Here is a 19,513-nt window from a genome sequence, read left to right on the forward strand (position 1 = left end):
GCTTTTGTCTTTTACAGATCACAGACCATCAGAGGTGGATGACCCAGTGTACAAGGAGGTAAGAGGCCAGCATATTATCCTAAAATCATGATATTATCAGTCGTCTCTATATTTATGAAGTGTAGTTTCCTAGCTATTGGAAGGGTATGGGGAAAATCCTCATAATCCCCAAACTGAGAAAAATATAGAGTGCACACACAATTGTATAGAGTTAGGTATAGAATGTCATGTTTTCAGATTGTAAATGAATATTGAGCCATCATAGAGAGACATGAAAAAACGGTGAATTCAAAGAAGGGAATAAATACTCTCAGAACCACTCTCCCATAAGCACCTCACAGGCCCATTTCACAGACCTACCGAGTCCTGCACACAGTCTCTGAAGCTCCCTGGATGGGAAACATGGGCTCCTGTGTGCTTGGTGCTGCTCCAGCTTCCCTGTCCGATGCCCTGCACAGTACACAGTCACAGGGCACTGCATCACTGAGGTGGTCTAGCATGGCTCTGCGAAAGGACTTAGCCAGCCAGCACCCATGTACTGTGTCTCAGCAATACCCGATAACTTGATGAGCTTTGGGGGCTTTTTGCTTAAGTACCTGTGGTCTCTAGGGCTTAAGGAAGCAGAAAATCTGCTCAGAGCACAGTGATGTCATGTGGTTCTATAAAACTGTTTATGTCATCCTGCTTGCTTCCGGATTGGTCTCTAATGGATGACAGCAGGGAATACCCCAAACTGAAATCACAGCCACAGTGGGACTTCCCTCTGAGTGGTGAGAGAGAAGCTGGGTCAGGAAAGAGCTTTTAATTTTGAGAGTGGAATGGACGCCACACAGGCCCCATAATCCTCAAGGTTGTGTTCTAAGAATTCAGGCCAGAGGCCCCCTGGACCTGAACTTAGTGAAGCCATTAGACTCTACCCATGGCCTCCTCACCTCTCCCATGGCCTCATGCTGCACTGGTTGAGTTTTGACTTTCTCTGTCCATGTGTTGTGTTGACGTGTTTCTCTTGGAGCACATTGTCAAGGAATTGTTTTCAGAAGGAGCCTTTGGGTGCTGGATGCTCTGAGATCTCTTTAGTGACACTTTCCCTCACATGCAGCTCCATCTGAGAGATCATTATCCCCTGTCTTCCAAAAGCCCTACTGCATAACTAACTGCCATGTGTTGTCATTGCAAGTCAAAATTGGAGTAAACATCTTCATCAGACTATTGTATTCACATATTCAAAAGGAAAACTCATGAATTCTAGTCAAGAGGGAATGATCGCCCTCACAGTTATTTCTTAAGTATGTGTTTGGTGGAGTAAAGCTGTAATAGAAATCAAACCCCAGTTCCTGTCTAATGTAATACCAGAAATATAATTTTACAGTTAAAACCACTCCACTGAGATGATAAAGACCTTTGCTTCTGCACACACCAATGGGTCATTCCTTGGAGGCCTTGTCCTCCTGGAAACAACTCCTTTGACAAGGGTTAGACTGGATTTCACATCTGGAACTGCTGATCTCCACTTCTCCATTTGATATCCAGCTTCTGTAAGGCTGAGTATATGAAACAGAGGCCAGAGTGTGGGCTGGAAAATGATGAGATGAGGTTTGCATGGAGCAAACAAATTCTGTAGCCATGTGCCATAATCATAACACCCTTCTGGCAGATACCAGTGGGTGTCCAAGGAACCTGCTATTCAGAAAGTGAGGTTAGAGCCAGATGGTGGTGGCACACGCCTTTAATCCCAGCACTTAGGAGGCAGGGGCAAGTGGATCTCTGTGAGTTCAAGGCCAGCCTGGTCTACAGAGAGAGTTCCAGGACAGGCAGAGCAACACAGAGAAACCCTGTCTTAAAAAACAACAAGCAAACAACAACAACAACAACAACAACAAAATAAAAAGAAATAAAGAAAGAAGGAAAGAAAGGAAGGAAGGAAGAAAGAAAGAAACAGAAGAAAAAAAGAAAGTGGGGTCAGGCTTGGAAAGCATCATTCTTATCAGGACCAGAATGCCACTGGAACATAAGCACATGTCCCCACAATGGGCTCAATCCAAGGTTAGCTTCTGCCTCAGTTTTCCTGTGAAATGGGGGGGCGGTTACTGAAGGTTCCTAACTCCTGGAGTTTGTTTAAAGACTGAATTTATACATGCAATGTAATTCTATAATATCTTTGTATGTGGGAGAGCTCACCAGATGCAAAGAACGATGATCAATATTTGGGATCATTATTAGGTGCTCATCGCTCCTAGAGGGATTCTTCTGGAAGGTGTGAGAGAGAGAGGAGTAGGGGAGAACACCGTGACGTGACTGACGCCCTGGTTGATGTCTCCTCTAGATATGGTGGTACACACAGATGCTGCCCTCTTCTGCCTGTTTCCCTTCAGAGTGGTCCATTGTCATCCCACCATGTGACTGTACTTTTCTGAATCATGTGTCCATAGTACCTTCTTACATGGCATCTCACAGATGTCTCTTCTTTGTTAGGTCAGCCGTCTGAGTGTCCAGCTTGGGGACCTCCTGAAAGACCGTGGGTCACCTCTATTACCTGAAGCTCCCCTTCTGGAAAAGTCCTCCAGAGCAGAGATCAAGAAGTCAGAGCAGCCTGAGGAGGTCTTGTCTTCAGAAGAGGAGACTGCCGGGGTAGAACATGTGAGGAGCCGGACTTACTCCAAAGACTTATTGGAGAAGAAGCCGTACTCAGAGCCCCAGTCCCAGAGGCTTGAGGACCAATTCCAAAACCGAGCCCCAGAGGTGTGGGAGGAGGAGCCAACCCTCCAGTCAGCAGCACAGGGACCCCCTCGTGGAGGCCTACAGCTGGAAGTCCAGCCTTCTGAGGAGGAACAGCTGGGATACATCGTCACGGGAAACAAGTGAGTCCAAGATCTGCCTCCTGTTCCCTGGGACCCCGAGACACTGGAGAGTGGGAATGGGTCCAGGTGTGTGGGGGGGCTGCCCAGCCAGGAGTGACCCTCTGGACTTTGGGTTTGGTGTCAGCTTCAGGACCATGGTCTGAAGCCAGTAAACATACCAAGCTAATGTAAAGCCCTGCCTGCTTCTCTTGACTTTCCCATCCTCTGCAGGTAGGGACTCCCTGCTGGACAGAGGCATCTCTATGGGACAGCCATGGGTAGGATAGCAAGCTCTGGCCCAGGCTGCTCTCTCCAGGGAATGCCATACTCAGGGACAAGTGACAGCAGGTACAGAGCAGGACTTGATGTCCTCAAAGCTTAGCTCTCTACTGGCTCCTTGTTTATTGGAACTCTAAAAAATTTACCTGTTTCCCAATAGTCCAAGTAGATAATCTAGAAGGAGAATACTCTTCCTGGCTACAGGACACAGTCTGTCTGTCTGTCTGTGCTTTCATTTTGATCTGAATTTAACAAGAGAAAGAACTCACACCAAGTAACAGAGTCAGCAGTGGTCAGCCCTTGCTGATCTTGGGTCCCCTTGCTAATAAGCCTGATGCTTGATGTCACACTTCATGAAAAGATAGCACTTCTTCATGTCATGAAAGCCATGTTTCAAAGGGAGGAAGGCATAAGACTGTAAATGCACACATGCACGTCTGAGCATGCATGCATGTAGATATTAGACACAGGTACGAGTGCTCATCTGAACATATATGTCTGGGGATAGGTATGTGTGCACATGTGTGCAAATGTGTGAGCACAGGAATGAATGCTCAGGTGTTCCTTCTTCCACCATGCAGCCTGCCATTCTTACTGCTGACTGCCCTGGGGAAAAGCTTCAAGCAGGCACTAGTTCCCCTGTGGTGCTGCACAGTGATACCTGTGTGGTTTGCGCTGTCCATGTATTGTTGCTGGAACCATCAAATTTCATTGGTGAGAGTCAACTGCTAGTCCACAGAAAAGGTTTATTTTGAGCTCAAAACAGACTGTTGCTAAAAGCAAATTAAGACTCAAGACTATTTTCAGCCATTGCCAAGCCTCCCTCTTCTGAGTTTGGATAAAAGGTAGCAGCTGCAACTTCAGGACCACCCTGCCCCACGTACCCTGCATTTCTCTGCTTCTTCCTTTCTCTAGAGCAGAGTTCCCATTCTTCACCCCTGTCTGTCCTCTCAATCTCTGATGGATGCTGGAGCGCCCACCTCCTCCTATATAGAGGATGCATAGTGTACTTAGAACATGCCCCACAGGGGATGTGGGACACAGCTCTACACTTTGGAAACCCCCATAGGTTACTCACCATGCAAACTAATCAACCACCAATCACTCATAAACTCAAACACCCCGTGTGTAGGTGTCCCCTTCCCTGGAAACCATTACCCTGTTTAGACTCGGTTCTTCCTCCTCCCAGAGTCCATGGTGTCTGGTTGTCCCAGCTTGGCTTCCTGCCCGGCTGCCGGCCTGTCAGCTTTTTATTAACCAATGAGAGCAATACGTATTCACAGTGTACAGAAGGATCATTCCACATCACACCTCCTTGTCCTGTGCTCACCCGGACGCTGTTGCTGGCACGTATTTAGTGTTTCATACTGAAGTCAGAAGGAAATGCGGGGCCACCTGCAGTGGTGTTCCCACGGGAGAGTGAGAACATGCTGAGGTGGAGAGGAACTGGAGCAGGGGGAGGAGGGCACAGCTGCCTCACAGGAGTCTCAGGAGGTGTTGAAGAGAAGGGCCATCTACAGAGCCAGCCTGTGGAAAGGGGCACCATGCATATTAAGAAAATGTCGTTTTAGTAGACGTGGGAGGTGTGTCATGTCAGCACTAGTGTGTGTTATTCGTGTGCATTACTGTGTGTTCTCTATCATGTGTTCACGTGCATGTAAATCAGGTAAAGGACCAAAAGGCCTCCATCACAGAGCTATGTGAAATGAAACCCAGGACTCAAATGCATTCTGCGACAGCCATCTGCTGGGTTCCTGGGCTGAATAAAGCAAGCTGAGCACCATTGACATTTATCATCTCCCTCTGCCTCTCGACTATGGATGTCACGTGATCACTGCCTCACACTGCCGCCACTATGGTGGCCCACACCCTCCAACTCTGAATCTGAACAAACTCTCCCCGGCTTGCATTGCTTTGTTGGGTATTTTGTCACAACAGTGAGGAAAACAACCATCATTGGGGTTCCTAACTTCCAGTGAGTTTTCAAGTAAATAATGAGATGTCCACCGTCAGGCGACGACACAGTGGGTGTGTGCAGGGCTATCCTTGATGGCAGATGTGATATCTGATGGATACTGTCTTCCACATGACTTCACCTGGACTGGAAGTCAGAGACAGTAACCTACTGGGGAAGGAGTGTGAGACACTGCACGTGCTGACCCTCCCGCTTTGTGAAGTCACAGTGTTCATAGAGGCAGTAGGCCCATAGCTGGCCTGTTGTGTTCTTCTGATACCTGCCTGGAGTGCTGGGTCCCTGCAGCTTCCCAGGGTGGCTTCTCTGCTGCACGGTTAGTTTACTGGTGTGACAGTCTGGGATGAGGGATTTAATTTCTCTAGCTTTTGTTTCTGCTTCTTTAAAACAAGGTTATACTGAGTGTGGTGAACACACCTTTATTCCCAGCACTCAAGAGGCAGAGGCAGGATCTCTGAGTTTGGGGACAGCCTGGTCTATGTAGAGAGTTCCAGGCTAGCCAGGACTACATAGGGAGACTCTGTTCCAAAAATAAAATAAAATAAAATAAAATAAAATAAAACACGGTTGAGCAGCTGGACATGGTGATGTTTACTTGCGGTCACAGCTCTTCAAGAGGCTGAGGAAGGGGGACTTGCTTGAGGCTAGGATCAGGGACAGGCTGGGCAGCATATCAAAACCTCACTGCAAAATAAAACAAAATTACAAACTGAAACAGTTGGAAACGGTGCTGTGATCATGCCGGGAGGTAATGTATGTGACATCTGAGCTCAGTGGCAGCACAGAGAGCTTTCCAGAAGTTTCTGTTGCTCTTAACATTTCTGATCCTAAAGTTATTTTTTTTAAATATTTATGAGTGTGTGAGTATTTTGCCTACGTGTATGTAAGTACCCTGTGTGTACGCCTGGTGCCCCTAGGGGTCACAAGAGGGCATGGGATTCCTCAGAACTTGAATTAAGATGGTTGTAAGCCAAAATACGGGTTCTGGGAACAGTCAAGTCTCTTTAGCCTGCTTCTCTCTGTTTTAACAGTGTCGCTCTGTGGCCCCTTGGTCGCATGGTATTTTCATTTGTGCTTACTGTTCATCCAGATTCTTGTTTAGGTGCTACGAGACTGTGTGGGAGTCCATGAGCTGTGTTTATACGGGAGTCCACATGTTTTATTTGGGAGTGAGTCTATGTTCGATGCTGACTTGGAGTACACACGTGGGAGTTACACAGTAGTCCACACACTGTGTTGCAGGAGATGGAGTCCCTGTGCTGCACTTGCGTGGAAGTTCCTGCTGACTGGGGAGGGACTCCTCACGCTGGTGTGCAAGTTCCTGAGCTCTGCTCAGTGTGCTCAGTGCCGCAGGGAAGGGCTTTCTTGTGGAAGTGTGAAGACGAACTCTGGATTCTTCCTGTTTTGCTCATTTGGTAGATATTGGGAAGCAGCCTCTCTTACAGTGGTTGAATATTAGCATTAAAAAAGTTCAAAACGGTCCCTGGCGTGATTCCGTCCTGCGTGTCTGTTCTGAGGAGCAGTAAGCAGTTTCCTCCGTCCGACTTCTCTCACACCGAAGTGCGCTCCTCCACCTCATGGAAGACTCGATGGACAAGGACATGAGCCCTCTCAGGCCTCAGAGCTACCTTTTCGGTTGTGAACTAAAAGCTGACAAGGATTATCACTTTAAGGTGGATAATGATGAGAATGAGCACCAGTTATCACTAAGAACGGTTAGTTTAGGGGCAGGGGCAAAAGACGAATTACACATCGTAGAGGCAGAAGCAATGAACTATGAAGGCAGTCCAATTAAAGTAACACTGGCAACTTTGAAAATGTCTGTACAACCAACAGTTTCTCTTGGGGGCTTTGAAATTACACCACCTGTGGTCTTAAGGTTGAAGTGTGGTTCAGGGCCTGTGCACATTAGTGGACAGCACCTAGTAGCTGTAGAGGAAGATGCAGAGTCAGAAGATGAAGATGAGGAAGATGTAAAACTCTTAAGTATGTCTGGAAAACGATCTGCTCCCGGGGGTGGTAACAAGGTTCCGCAGAAAAAAGTAAAACTTGACGAGGATGATGAGGATGACGACGAAGATGATGAGGATGATGAAGATGATGATGATGATGATTTTGATGATGAGGAAGCTGAAGAAAAAGTTCCAGTGAAGAAATCTGTACGAGATACCCCAGCCAAAAATGCACAAAAATCAAACCAAAATGGAAAAGACTTAAAACCATCAACACCAAGATCAAAGGGTCAAGAGTCTTTCAAAAAACAGGAAAAAACTCCTAAAACACCAAAAGGACCTAGTTCTGTAGAAGACATTAAGGCAAAAATGCAAGCAAGTATAGAAAAAGCACATTGAACAGTCCTGGGCACTACTGGTAAATTAAGCCCAAAGATGGGGAAAGAGGAAAAGGAGAAACAAATATAGTCCATACTGAGTACCATCAACAATCCAGACTGAAGTCTTCTATTTTAATCTCAATCCCCTTTCCTGATTGGCCATCCATTCCCCCCTTGCACGCTGGAAGCAATCTCTTATTTTCCTAAAGCATTTTTCTTTCACTCTTGTGATGCAGAGAACTTTACTGCTTTCTGCACTTGTGCATACGCCTCATCTCTGACCATGTTTTAATACCTTTGTATCCTTAGCTGCTCAATAAATTTTTGAATGAATCAAAAAAAAAAAGTTCAAAACATGCTGCTGTCCCTCAACCCCGTAACATGTTAGAGAGAGAGACCTCATCTCTATGTCTGAAATCCTTACTGCTTATTGTGTGCCTGTGTGTGTGTGTGTGTGTGTGTGTGCGCGCGCGCGCGTGTGTGTGTGTGTGTGTGTGCCTGTGTGTGCGTGTGCATGTGCGTGTGTGTGTGTGTGTGTGTGTGTGTGTGTGTGTGTATGTGTGTGTGGCGGGGGTTACTCAAGGCTCTCCCATCTGTGAGCCCAGCTAACAGCGAGTGTCAGTGCCTGCTCTCCTCCAGGTGATCAGGGTGGCAGCTGCCACACACAGACAGCCAGAATTGCTCTGTTGAGTCCTCCTATTGATTTTCCAGATTAACTCCAACAGCTTCCTAAGGAAGTTCTGACCATGAAATGACAGATGATGGCTGTGTATTTTAAAATATAGCAGAGATAACTGTGCGCTCATTTGAGCACAATCTGCACGGAGTGTTGAATGGAGCATGCCCTGCCTGCAGCTCTGACAGTGATGGGGAGGCAGGAAAGGGGCAGCTTGCCCTGACTTGTGGTTAGTGTGATTGGGGGTGTCTGTCTAACTGTGGAGGCAAAGGGCTTAGAGAGGGATTTGGTTCAGTGAACTTCAGCTCCAAGGCCCTGCTAACTAGTTTGCTGTGGATTATAATAGCCATTTTCCCTGTCTAGGGCTGAGAAAGTCGTGAGGTATATGGAGCTAGAACCCATGACAAAGCCAGTTGGCACTTCACCTTCTCACTCTTTGGTAGTAGATAACCTATACGTGAAATTAGTGTAAGTAGGTCCAACACAAATTGTAAAGTCAAAGCAACTCATCATGGAACTTGGGAGTTAAAAATCTTAAAAAGAAATGGGCCTTACTTTCTACAAGTTTGAGGTCTGGGCTGACATGCAGACCTGGAAGATCTTGGAGTGACCAGCCAAAGCTTCCATCAGTGTGTGGGCTGAATTTTAGGTAAAGGAGAGGTGGCAGGGCCAAGGGACTGTGATTAGTAGATAAGTGATGGGTGGTAGTTACAGGCAAAGGGGACCTGGGCAGGTGGGACAGGGAGGTGTGCTGGCTAGTTTTATGCCAACTTGACAAATGCTAGAGTCATTTGGGAAACAGGAACCACAACTGAGAAAGTTTCCTACCAGGTTGCCCTATGGGCAAGCCTGTAGTCCATTTTCTTGATTGGTGATTGATGCATGAGGGCCAGGCTTATTGTTAGTGGTGCCATTCCTGGGATGGTATTCTGTGGGCTATAAGAAAGCAGACTGAGCAAGCCAGTAAGCTATTTTCCTCTTTGGTCTCAGCATCAGATTTTGTCTCCAGGTTCCTGACCTGACTCTCCCTAGTGATGGACTGTTATGTGGATGTATAAACAAAATAAAACCTTTCCTTCCTAAGTTGCTTCTGGTCATGGTGTTTTATCACAGCCATAGAAACCCTAAGATAGAAATTGGTACCAGGAGTGGGGTATTGCTGTGACAGATCTGACCATGTTGTTTTGGAGAGGATTGTGAGAGGACTTTAGAACTTTGAGCTGAAAAAATGCCATTCAGTGCTCAAGGGCTGTTCTGTGAGAACTTGGAAAACAGGAATGCTGAAAGAGATGCAGACAGTGAAATACTGGCTTATGAAGTTTCAGAGGGAAGCAAAGACTCTATCAGAGCCATTTGTGTGATATTTTGAATTAAGAATATCTGGTTCTTGTCAATTGGGTCTGAAGAATTAGTTGTGATTGACAAGAGACTAGACCACTAAAGTAAAACCTTTGCTTTTTGGGGACAATCTATCCTGGTCAGCTGCAGCTGAAGAATCAGCTGTGATTAAGAAGGGACCAGCATCACTGGGATGAAATTTTCTGGGAGGTGTTCCTCAGAGTCAGCACACAGAAGCTGCAATCTAGAGGGAGCAGAAGTTATACCTCCTGCTGGCGGCAGAACTGGGTAGTGTGAGAATCATCTAGATGGTACTGGTTTTGAAGGCATGCAGGTGTCGTGAAGAGCAGCTAGGCTTGACATTTGTGTAGCAGGGCTGGAGTCTCTAAAGAGAGGGCCAGAGGGACCGCTGATGAAGGTGCAACTTCAGTTGCCATAGAAGCTCTAGGATTGAAGTGGTTATGGAGAAAGGTTGAAGCTCGGTACCATGTGACCGACTCAGAATCCCTGAAGAGAGCTCCAGAGAGGCTATTGGTGAAGGTGTAGCCCAGGTGCAGAAATACTAAGCATTTTGGAGATGCCAGTACCATGTGATGGCCACCAAGAGCAGCAGCAGCTGTGTAGCAAAGACAGCTGAAGCCTAGGAGATAAGCTGCATGTACTATGGCAAGCCCTTTGTAGCCTAGAAGATCCCGAGTCCTGTAAATCTGACACTGATATTTCACTGTTGGACTTCAGTTTTGCTTGGATTTGAATGTAATTATGCCCTGATTCTTCCCTCTTGAAGTGGGAAGGAAGGTATTTGACTAATTTCTGATTTTACAGGAGCCTACAGTTGAGAGACTTTAAGGAGACTTTAGATGTTTAGAGAAACTTTGCAATTTTAGAGAGACTTTGGATTTTTAAGTGTTTCAATTTTTAAAGATTCTGAGACTTTTCAAAGTTGGAAAGTTTTATTTTGTGATATTGACATCAATGTGAGATCTTGGGAATGAACAAGAAAGGAAAGTTGCGGCTTAACAGTGATATGCTTACATGTCAAGTTGACAAGGGATCGATTGTGATGGCTACTTTTATGTCAACTTGACACAACACTAGAGTTATTGGAAAGTGGGAACTCCAATTGAGAAATTTCCTGGCCAGACTGGCCTGTGAGCAAGACTGTGGCACATTTTCTTGATTGGTTATTGATGTGTGAGGACCCAGCTGACTGTTAGTGGTGCCACCCCAGGGTTGGTAGTCTTGTGTGCTATAAGGGCACATCAGTAAGCAATGTTCCTTCATGTCCTTTGAATCAACTCCTGCCTCAGGTTCCCGCCCTGTTTGAATTCCCACCCTGACCTCTCAGTGAGGTCTGTTACTTGGAAGTATAAGCAGAATAAAAACCTTTTCCTCCCCAAGTTGCTTTTAGTCATAATGTTTTATCACAGCAACAGAAATCCTAACTAAGACACATAGAGATGAGATGGCAAGATGCCTGTGGGCAGAGGGAGGAGCTGGGCCACTAGATGTGAGGCATCACTGAGGAGGGGGCATCAGGGGCCAGGGCAGCACCCCCTGTAGGTCCCAGCATATACATTATGCCATGGTTCCCACTGGTTTGAGGGTGCTCTCTCTTCTTGGTATGGCAGGAGTGTTCTTGAATCTGGTGTCCATGATGGTAGGTGTGTATTTGTGGGAATGATCCACTGTCTCTTGAAGCATGAGCCCATGAGCATGTCTGTCTTGGTAGGACTTGAGGCTGTATTCATGCTTGAGAAGTATCTTGATATTTGGGCCTGTTCATGGAGAGGATATATTTCATGCATCTGTGTAGTGTGTTAGTATGTGAGGAAGGGTGGTTGTGATGCCTGGGAAATGTGTTGGTGTATGTAGAGAGGTATGTATGCTTTGATGTACATGGAAGAATATGTAGGGATAACTTGGAGAGTTCTGGGGTCTTTGTATATGCCTGGGGTGCATATGGAGGGACATGTGTGTATGTCTCGATAGTATATTGGTATATATGGAGGAGTGTGAATGCATGTGTGCCTAGGGAATGTATTGCTGTATGTGGAGGGGTATGCATGCTTGCATGCCTCGGGAGTGTGTTGGTGTGTATAAAAGGTCATGTGTACATACCTGGGGAATGTGTTGGTGTGTATGAAAGGATGTGCATACGTTAATGCCTAGGGAGTGTGTTGATGTACATGGAGATGTTGAGTACATTACCAGAGAATATGTTGGTATGCATGGAAATGTATGTGAGCATAGGGTGTACTGTATGTGGATGGATGTTTGTGTATATCTGGCAGTGTGTACATGGAGGAAGACTGTGTTAATGCTCGGTGAGTTTTGGCATATTTGGGGAATCTCACAGGTCAAGGGAGGGAGGTATCTTGTGAATGGATCACAAGATCACCTCATTTCCTGAAACAAGGCTCTCAGATCAAATGGGTCATCAAGTGGACAGAATTCTTCATTTTGATTTCTATCTTGATGTTAAACATGCCATCCCAGACTACAATCCTGACACTTCTGATATAGGATTTTGTTGGGCAGAAGGTGTGAGGACCAATGAATTTCTGTGCTACAGGAGCAGCCTTAGCTGTCCAGCTAGACCCAATGTCCACAAGCCACTGACTGTTATGGGACTCTGTATTCCAAGTTTGTGGGTTCTCCTGTGAGGCCAGTGGGAAGGTGGTCTATGGTCAACTCTTTCTAGATCTTCACATTGATCATGGCTGAAGGAACAACTGGATTGAATTTTGGAGTGTGACACGGCCCTTCAGCATCCATTCAGCTTTCATAGTCTTCTATTTGCAGACTGGTGGGCACAGTGAGTTATTGCCTACCATACCTGTCTTCCTCTCATTTCACTAATACCGTGGCAGCCCTGAAGCTCACCTTGTCCCTAACCTTCCAAGGATCCAGGCAGCCCCATGGACTGATGGGGTCTGAGCATTGGATCCTACCATCTTATAGAGTATTTGGTGGCTAGATAGTGACTGGTTTCCCAGCCCCAGCATGTCCCTCAGCAAGACAAGTTGTCCCTGTCCCTCCTGAAAGCCAACAACCTTCCCCTTTACATCTTAGTACAGCAATTGTAGCAGCAAGCAGAGTATCCCCAGCTTAAACACACCTGACCAGGCAGAACTCCTGAGCTCTTTTCTGCCCTCCCTTCCCTTCTCTGTAGAGCAGTCTCCAGTCAGACCTCCTGTGTCATAGGCCCACTTACCTCAGAGCATCGATGACCCCACAGCCTTCCCACCTTCATCTCAGAATATCTGACATCTGATTTCCTCTGTTGTAGAATATTATTTTAAGATATGTTAAATTTGTTTATGCTGTGGAACATTTGTTTAATGATGCAAAGATGTGTTGCATTCTTTTATGTTACATTTGTTTAACTCTGTGAAGCTGTGTGACTGTGCCTGTCTAAAACACCTGATGGTCTAATAAAGAGCTGAACAGCCAATAGTGAGGCAGGAGAAGGGATAGGTGGGACTGGCAGGCAGAATATATAGAAGGAGAACTCTGAGAGGAAAAGAAGGAAGAAAAAAGAGCAAGAGAACAAGGAGAAGAGGATGCAAGGGGCCAGCCACCCAGCCATGGAGTAAAAGTGAAAGTAAGATATGCAGAAGAAAAGCAAAAAGCCCAGAGGCAAAAGGTAGATGGGTTAATTTAAAGTTAAGAAAAGCTGGCAAGAAACAAGCTAAGCTAAGGCCAGGCATTTATAAGTAATAATCAGTCTCCGTGTCTGATTTATTTGGGAGCTGGGTGGTGGGCCCCCCGAAAGAGCAAAAACAACCAACACCATTTCTCCTGACCACTCTTGTCTCTGTAGCTGCTTCGTTCCCCTGCTGCTGCCTTAAACTCTGGAGGCTCCCCAGGCCCCTCCCCCTGAGCCCACAGCTTCAACAATCCTCCCTCAGCAGACTCTTCATGACCACCTGGCTACCAGTCTCCAGATTCATAAGTTACGATCTACCCGGCACATGGCCTGACCTTCCTATGGCTTCTCCACTTCCGTATCCTTGGTCAATCAGCTGATTGCTCAGCACGGCCTTGAACTCCTGCAAACCCCAGACCTTACCTCATCATCATCATATGGCCCCTGCATCCCGGGCTGCACTCTGTCCTTAAAGAATCCCACATGACACTCCTGTCACCGTGTTCATCCTGGCAGGGCCATGCTTGTCCCTTTTGCTCTGACTGACCTTCCTTGTCACCTGACCTCTGTCCCTGCCTTTCTCAGTGTCTGATGCCATGTGGTTGTGCTCCTTGGCCTTGGGGAAGAGGCCTTATCTGACTCCTTCCAAAATAGTCCCTCTGTCCCTCCTCATCTCAGTTCCTCTTGATGTGCACATGAGTCTCTTCAGGCCTCGGTAACAAAATATCACAGGCTCCAGGCTTGACTGACAGGCATTCCTCCTCTCATGGTGCTGGAGGCTGGGAGTCTGAGGTGAAGGTGCAGACAGGGCCTGTTTCCTGTCCCCAGGCTGGGGATATCCTGCTGCTGGTAGTCTTAGATGGACCTGGACTACAGTAGCTTTCTCTCTAAGTCTTCACATTGTTCCCCCATGTCTGGGTCACTTCCCCTTCCTAAAGGGCACCAGTGACTCATCTTAACAAATAAAATTCACAGGACTCTGTTTCCAGATAGTCACATGACATGGGGTGGGGGGATAGTACATCAGTGATTGATTGGATTTGGGGTCACACCCTCGCACTTGTGACATGATTGGATTTGGGGTCACACCCTTGAGGTCACACCCTTGCACTTGTACGGAATGACTTGCTTTCTTGCTGTCTCTGTCACGCATCTCTCCACAAGAACAAGTCCTAGGGGGCAGGGACGTTCACCCCATCCTTTCTATATCTACGGAGTGGAAAGGCAGCAAAGGATGCCCTGACCAAAAGCCCTTTTTCTGCTCTAACAATATGAATTAAGACTTCTCTGAAGTGGCGCTAACAGGATTTCACAGACAGCTGTGATCTGTGGAACCAATTCCGGTGCTCAAGGTTGGTTTTGAGAACTTCCAGGCCCACTGGGTCATTGCCTCCTGCTTCACAATCGCACTGTTCCCCCTGTGGCCTGCTGGGGAGCCTGGAGCCCCAGGACCCTCCTGGGGTGGCAAATTTGACTGCACGCACCTCTACCTACCGTTTAAGCCTGCTCATTTGGCATGCGTGTGACTGGTGTGTGGGGTTCAAATACCCTTTCCCTAGCATTGCAGTCCACTTCAGAAACGAGTCTGTAAAATGGCTCTTCCCTTTGTGCGCTCGACACCACCCAGCAATCTGATTTTCGGCCTCTGCTCTGCGTTCACTCTCCTCTGTCTCCTTTCTTTTTCTCCCCCTCCCTTCTAACCTCTTTATTATATTTTTATTGAAGGCTGAGATGAGCCTGTGGCAGCATCACAGGCCCATTACACTTCCTAACAATTCCATTTGCACCGTATTGTCTGTCTGATTGCTGGAAAATCAGGTGATTCATCACGCCTGAGGAGTCACCTGATCCCTGGAGCAGAAGTCCCAGAGCAAGGCCTCCTAGAGAACAGCGGCTCCGAAGCCGGGCCTGCATCAGAGAGCACCCCCACAGAAAGCAGCGTGTGTCGGAAAGCAGTGGCCCAAGTGTGGGGTGCAAGTAGGAAAGCAGCCCCCACTCCTACAGCTGGGGCTTGTATGTGAGGGGAGACCCCCAAGCAGAGTGTGTTGGAGAATGGCCTGCACTGGACAGCAGCAGCCCCTCCCCTTGAGAATCAGAGATTCTCAATCAATCAGCAACAGCCACTTCAGAGGGTGCCTGGTGCTTGTGCAATAGACAGAGTGGAGGATAGTGACCCCAGGCAGGGCACATGTTGAGGGGCAGTCCATCTCCCAGCACGGAGCATGGGTCCAATAGCGGCAGTCCCCAAGTGGGCCAAGTGTTGAAAGTCCTCCCCAAAACTGGGACACATAGGGCAACAGCAGACCCCAGAATGGGGGGTGTGCTAGGGTGCAGCCCTTCCCAGAACAGGGGCTCAGTCAGAGCACCCTTCAGGAGGGAGCAGCGCCTTTTCCCAGAGTGCTATTAAGAAGCAGTAGCCCCCACCTCAAACAGGAAGTTCTGCAGGGCCTTGGATCAGGTCACGTGTTGAGGAGCAATGAGTCCCCAGGACTGACAAAGTTTGATAGCAGAAGGCAGCCAGGGGCTGAGAATCTCCCCCAAGACTTGCTACTCCGCTCTAGTAATGATATTCCTCTTCCTCCTCTCCAGCCCCCTAAGTCCAGAGAAGGGGAAGCAGTTGATGGATGAAGTGGCCCACATCGTCCGGGTGCCTTCCAGCTTCTTTGCGGATGTCAGGTGAGTACTGGACTCCAGGCCTGCCATCCTGTGCTTACCTCGCATTTTGTCAGGCTCAGAAATTGGTTTGTGATGAAAAGAGCTGCGTGCCTGGGGTTCTTGTTAATTATATCAGAGAATGGCTGTTTAGAACAGAAATGAAAGGAGAATTCCTCTGGGCTTTGGGAAGCTATTTAAATACAGCTGAAACCTACATTTAATTACAAGATGCCTACCCTCCCAGCCATGGTGTGGTGGAGGCCAGCTTCCTGGGGCCACTGCACCTGGCATCACTTTGACTCTGGAGCAGCCAGAACAGGCTCCAGGCTCTGGGGAAGAGCCCCTAGAGATGCCACACTGGCCCCAGTGCCTCTGTGGACAAGGGCCTGACACTGTTGTGAAAATCTGTGCACTGGACTTTCAGCCACAGCCCAGCCAAGATCCTTGTTCTGTTGATGAGAGCCAACAGAAGTCCATGCCGTGCGAAGTGCGTGGATGCTGGAGAAGGTGCTGTGCATGAGTGCATACCAGCTATGCTGGAACTGTTATTGAGCAGGGTACCAGGTACATGCCACTGGGAGAGACTAGCATATGTAAAATGGGATATAAGGACTGAAGTAGAGGCTGGCCTGAGTCCCTGCCTCAGAGAGGATACCTGTTCACATTACACAGCCCCTGATCCTCCCAGGCTGTTATCTACAAGAGGTGTATTGCAGTGCCTACTCCGACCCAGCTTTGTCCTAGCGAGTTAGGGATCCCATGCATCCATGCTGTCCTTGCCTCTGATCGGACTACTTACTGTAGATTGTAAGGGACATCTAAGGGGAGGTTCCCCAACTAACCTGATGCCAGAACATTCCATAAAGACCCCCAAACAGAGATTCTACCCATATTATGGAATGTTCGTTGCATTGGTATGTACACACTTAAACACTTACTCACCATAAAGGCCGTGTCTACAGATGGATCAGGAGCTTTCACACTCAGGACCTGCGGGGACAGCACAGCAGAGAGGGGAGGGAGAACAACCATCAAATCGTCCCCCACACACGGTGACAGGATAGGAGAGATGACAGGGGGTTGAGGTAGAAGAAGGGGATAGCACCACACAGACTGTGTGAGAGGAGGTAGAAAACGCGAGACACGCCTGGCAGGCTCATAGGTCCAAAAGCGGGTGTCAGTACATGGGTGCTGCTTCCGGCGGTTTGGCTGGGCTCTTCTGGCTGAACTCTTTGTGACTATCACAGTCCTGCAGGTATCCAGGTCTCCTCCATGCTCAGAACTTCAGGGGAGCCAGAGACTCCCCACCAACGAGGATCCAACTCTAGTGTTTCTGAGGCATTCGAGGGCTGTCCTGGAGGGCCATGTTGTCTTGCTCCCCAGGATACCCTCAGCCACTGGTTCTGCTGGTCCCAGGCACACATAGGACATGTTTCTGACTCAGTGGCTATTGTACGGTGTGTGCTAATGTCTGTGTGACCGATGATCCAAAGAGCGATGCAGACCCCATGCTCAGTCCTCGCTCTAAACCAGATGGACGTGAGGCAAGGGCATTTTGCAGCCCAGGGGGCCTCATCAGGTTCAGCCACAGCCGTTTGTGCTGAGGGAGGGTGAGAGAGTGGGTGTGTACCTTGGTTGCTTTGTGGTTGAAAGTGATTATATTGCAGGAGAGATTGGGGCAGAAGATCTGAGAGCACAGGAGGGTGGGCCAACCTCGGTGGGAGGCAACTGTAGCCCAGATACCTCGTGCAGGTCATCAGGAAAGAGGAAACCAGGGCACACAGATTCTCTGCTGCCCCCCACCCCCAGCATATACAGTTTCCTCTGGCACAAAGTGTACCCTGGTGTGCAGGGTAACTGAAACTCATCATTCTCCTTGACAAAAACCCTTCTTAGTGGTTGGGTGGCAGGTGGCAGGTGGAAGTCAGTCTGTGTGTCAAGGGAATTTGAGTTTTGAAGAGGTATGCTGTCCCTGCTACCCTTGCATGCCCCCTTTGCCTGCTGGTATAAGGAGCATGCTGCTGGAGTTCTACAGTCTGCACACCTGCTCCTCATGCACCACCCCGCCCCCCAGCACTGACATGTGGGATGTGGAGCCTGGGAGTGGAACCATATTATAGAGGGAAATATGGATGGAGGGCTGTGTGACCCCTACACAAGCAATTCCTGAGAGCCTGCCCACGCACAGTGCTGCCCAGGCAGCTCCTAGTCACCTCTCCCTTCCCCAACGGGCTCTAGCATATCTTAGCCTGAAGAGTCACCATTCCTCACTAGGCCAAGCCCCCTGAGCCACCCTGAGAGCTGCAGGGCAGATGTTCTGAGACGGGAGAAGGGGCACTTTTCTAGTCTCTGTAGCTCCACTTTAGGAGCTATTAAGGCAAGGTAAGAGGTTTGCCTTTGGGGAGAGCTGGATGTGGCTATCCAGGGGCAGTTTTCCTGCACCCAGGAGCTCGGTGCCTTCCTCCTTCCCTCAGTGCCTGACCTCTCAGCCCTCGTTTGTGTTGTTGTCACCCCCAGTCTGAGAATGTGCTCATGAGCTGAACTGAACCCTTCCCTGCTGTCTAGGCCAACAGAGTCACAGTCATTGTCCACCTGACTGTATTTAGAATCACCTAGGAGATACACCTCTGGGTGTGCCTGTGAGAACGTCTCCAAAGAGGTTAACAGAGATGGGAAGATGTACCCTGAGTGTTGGCAGCACCATCGCAGGGCGCAGGAGCCCATACTGAATAAAAAGGTTGCAGAAAAAACAAAGTGAGTGGAGTCCTAGCATTCACTTCATTCTGCATTCTGACCGCAAGCACAATTGAACATCCGCCTGCCTTGAGCTTCTGCTCTGCCTTCCCCACAGTGGTGGACTGTATCCTGAAGCTGTAAGTCAAAATAAACCCATTTTTTTTGTCAAGTATTTTGTTACAGCAATGAAAACAGTAATTAATGTACTTGGTAACTTTTGAAGAGAGGACCACCATCTGTTGATCCAGGCATGGGGAGGAGGGGCTACGACAGAGGGATGCTGGTACAGGAGACCCAGTACAGCACTGGCCAACCCTCTACCCCAAGCTCCTACTCCTGATCCCTATCCAGGTTTCTTTACCTCATTCCTACCTTCCTGTTTACCAGAGGCCCTTCCTATTCCCAGCACAGGGATTGCTCAGCCACTCTGAGGAGAAGGCCTGAACTTCCCTGGCTGACCTTCTTTGTGAATTTTACTGGATAATCTTCCTTCCTGCTCAGAAAACATGTGGTCCTTCATTATAGAGTAGAATCATCACACAACCTTCCTGACAAAGGTGTAACACTGGGATTCAGGCCCCCATGGTCTTTGCTGGCTTTTCTTCCTATTCTCAGTCCTAACCCCAGTTCTAAGCTAAATGTTGATCCCAGCTGGCTCCAAAGTCTTCCCCAGAACCCTGCCTAGCAGACCTGCCTAGCAGAGTCTGTGCGACCCAGTCACTGTGTTACTGAGTCTGCGCTGCATGTGAGCACGTTGGTGTTAGCAGCTCTTCTCTTTTGAATGTATGAGCTGTATCTAAATGTCTTAACCCTGTGACTCAACAGAGAAGGACACATGTTCCATAGGCTGACTTAGACACTGACTAGACCCCAAGAGTGTCTCAGGAGTGTGGGTTCATAACTAGCATGACCTAGCCTGGTCATCTTCATCTGAGAGCTCATCCTCAGAGGTACAAAATACAGGACACGTGGGCTGGCACTTGCCGACATCATCTGCATTTTTATGGAAGCGCTAGTTATGCTTAATATGTTTTGT

The 19,513-nt window shown here is 48.1% G+C and overlaps 2 protein-coding genes across 5 annotated transcripts in view; both read left to right on the forward strand.

The window, feature by feature from the left end:
• Positions 1–19,513, forward strand: part of Ptprn2 (protein tyrosine phosphatase receptor type N2) — a 738,491-nt gene that overhangs the window by 319,761 nt on the left and 399,217 nt on the right. For all 4 annotated transcript variants that reach the window (XM_052739188.1, XM_052739186.1, XM_052739187.1 and 1 more), the window contains 3 exons: positions 18–58; positions 2,473–2,858; positions 15,676–15,762. In XM_052739188.1, the coding sequence (XP_052595148.1) occupies positions 18–58; positions 2,473–2,858; positions 15,676–15,762 (514 nt within the window). The remainder of the gene's footprint in view (positions 1–17; positions 59–2,472; positions 2,859–15,675; positions 15,763–19,513) is intronic.
• Positions 6,651–7,641, forward strand: LOC128111044 (nucleophosmin-like). Its single transcript, XM_052739191.1, has one exon. The coding sequence runs from the start codon at positions 6,666–6,668 to the stop codon at positions 7,437–7,439; it is 774 nt and encodes a 257-aa protein (XP_052595151.1). The 5' UTR covers positions 6,651–6,665; the 3' UTR covers positions 7,440–7,641.

The sequence above is a fragment of the Peromyscus californicus genome, unplaced genomic scaffold, assembly GCF_007827085.1.
Source record: "Peromyscus californicus insignis strain IS unplaced genomic scaffold, ASM782708v3 Scaffold_15__1_contigs__length_86483966, whole genome shotgun sequence".
Taxonomy (NCBI): domain Eukaryota; kingdom Metazoa; phylum Chordata; class Mammalia; order Rodentia; family Cricetidae; genus Peromyscus; species Peromyscus californicus.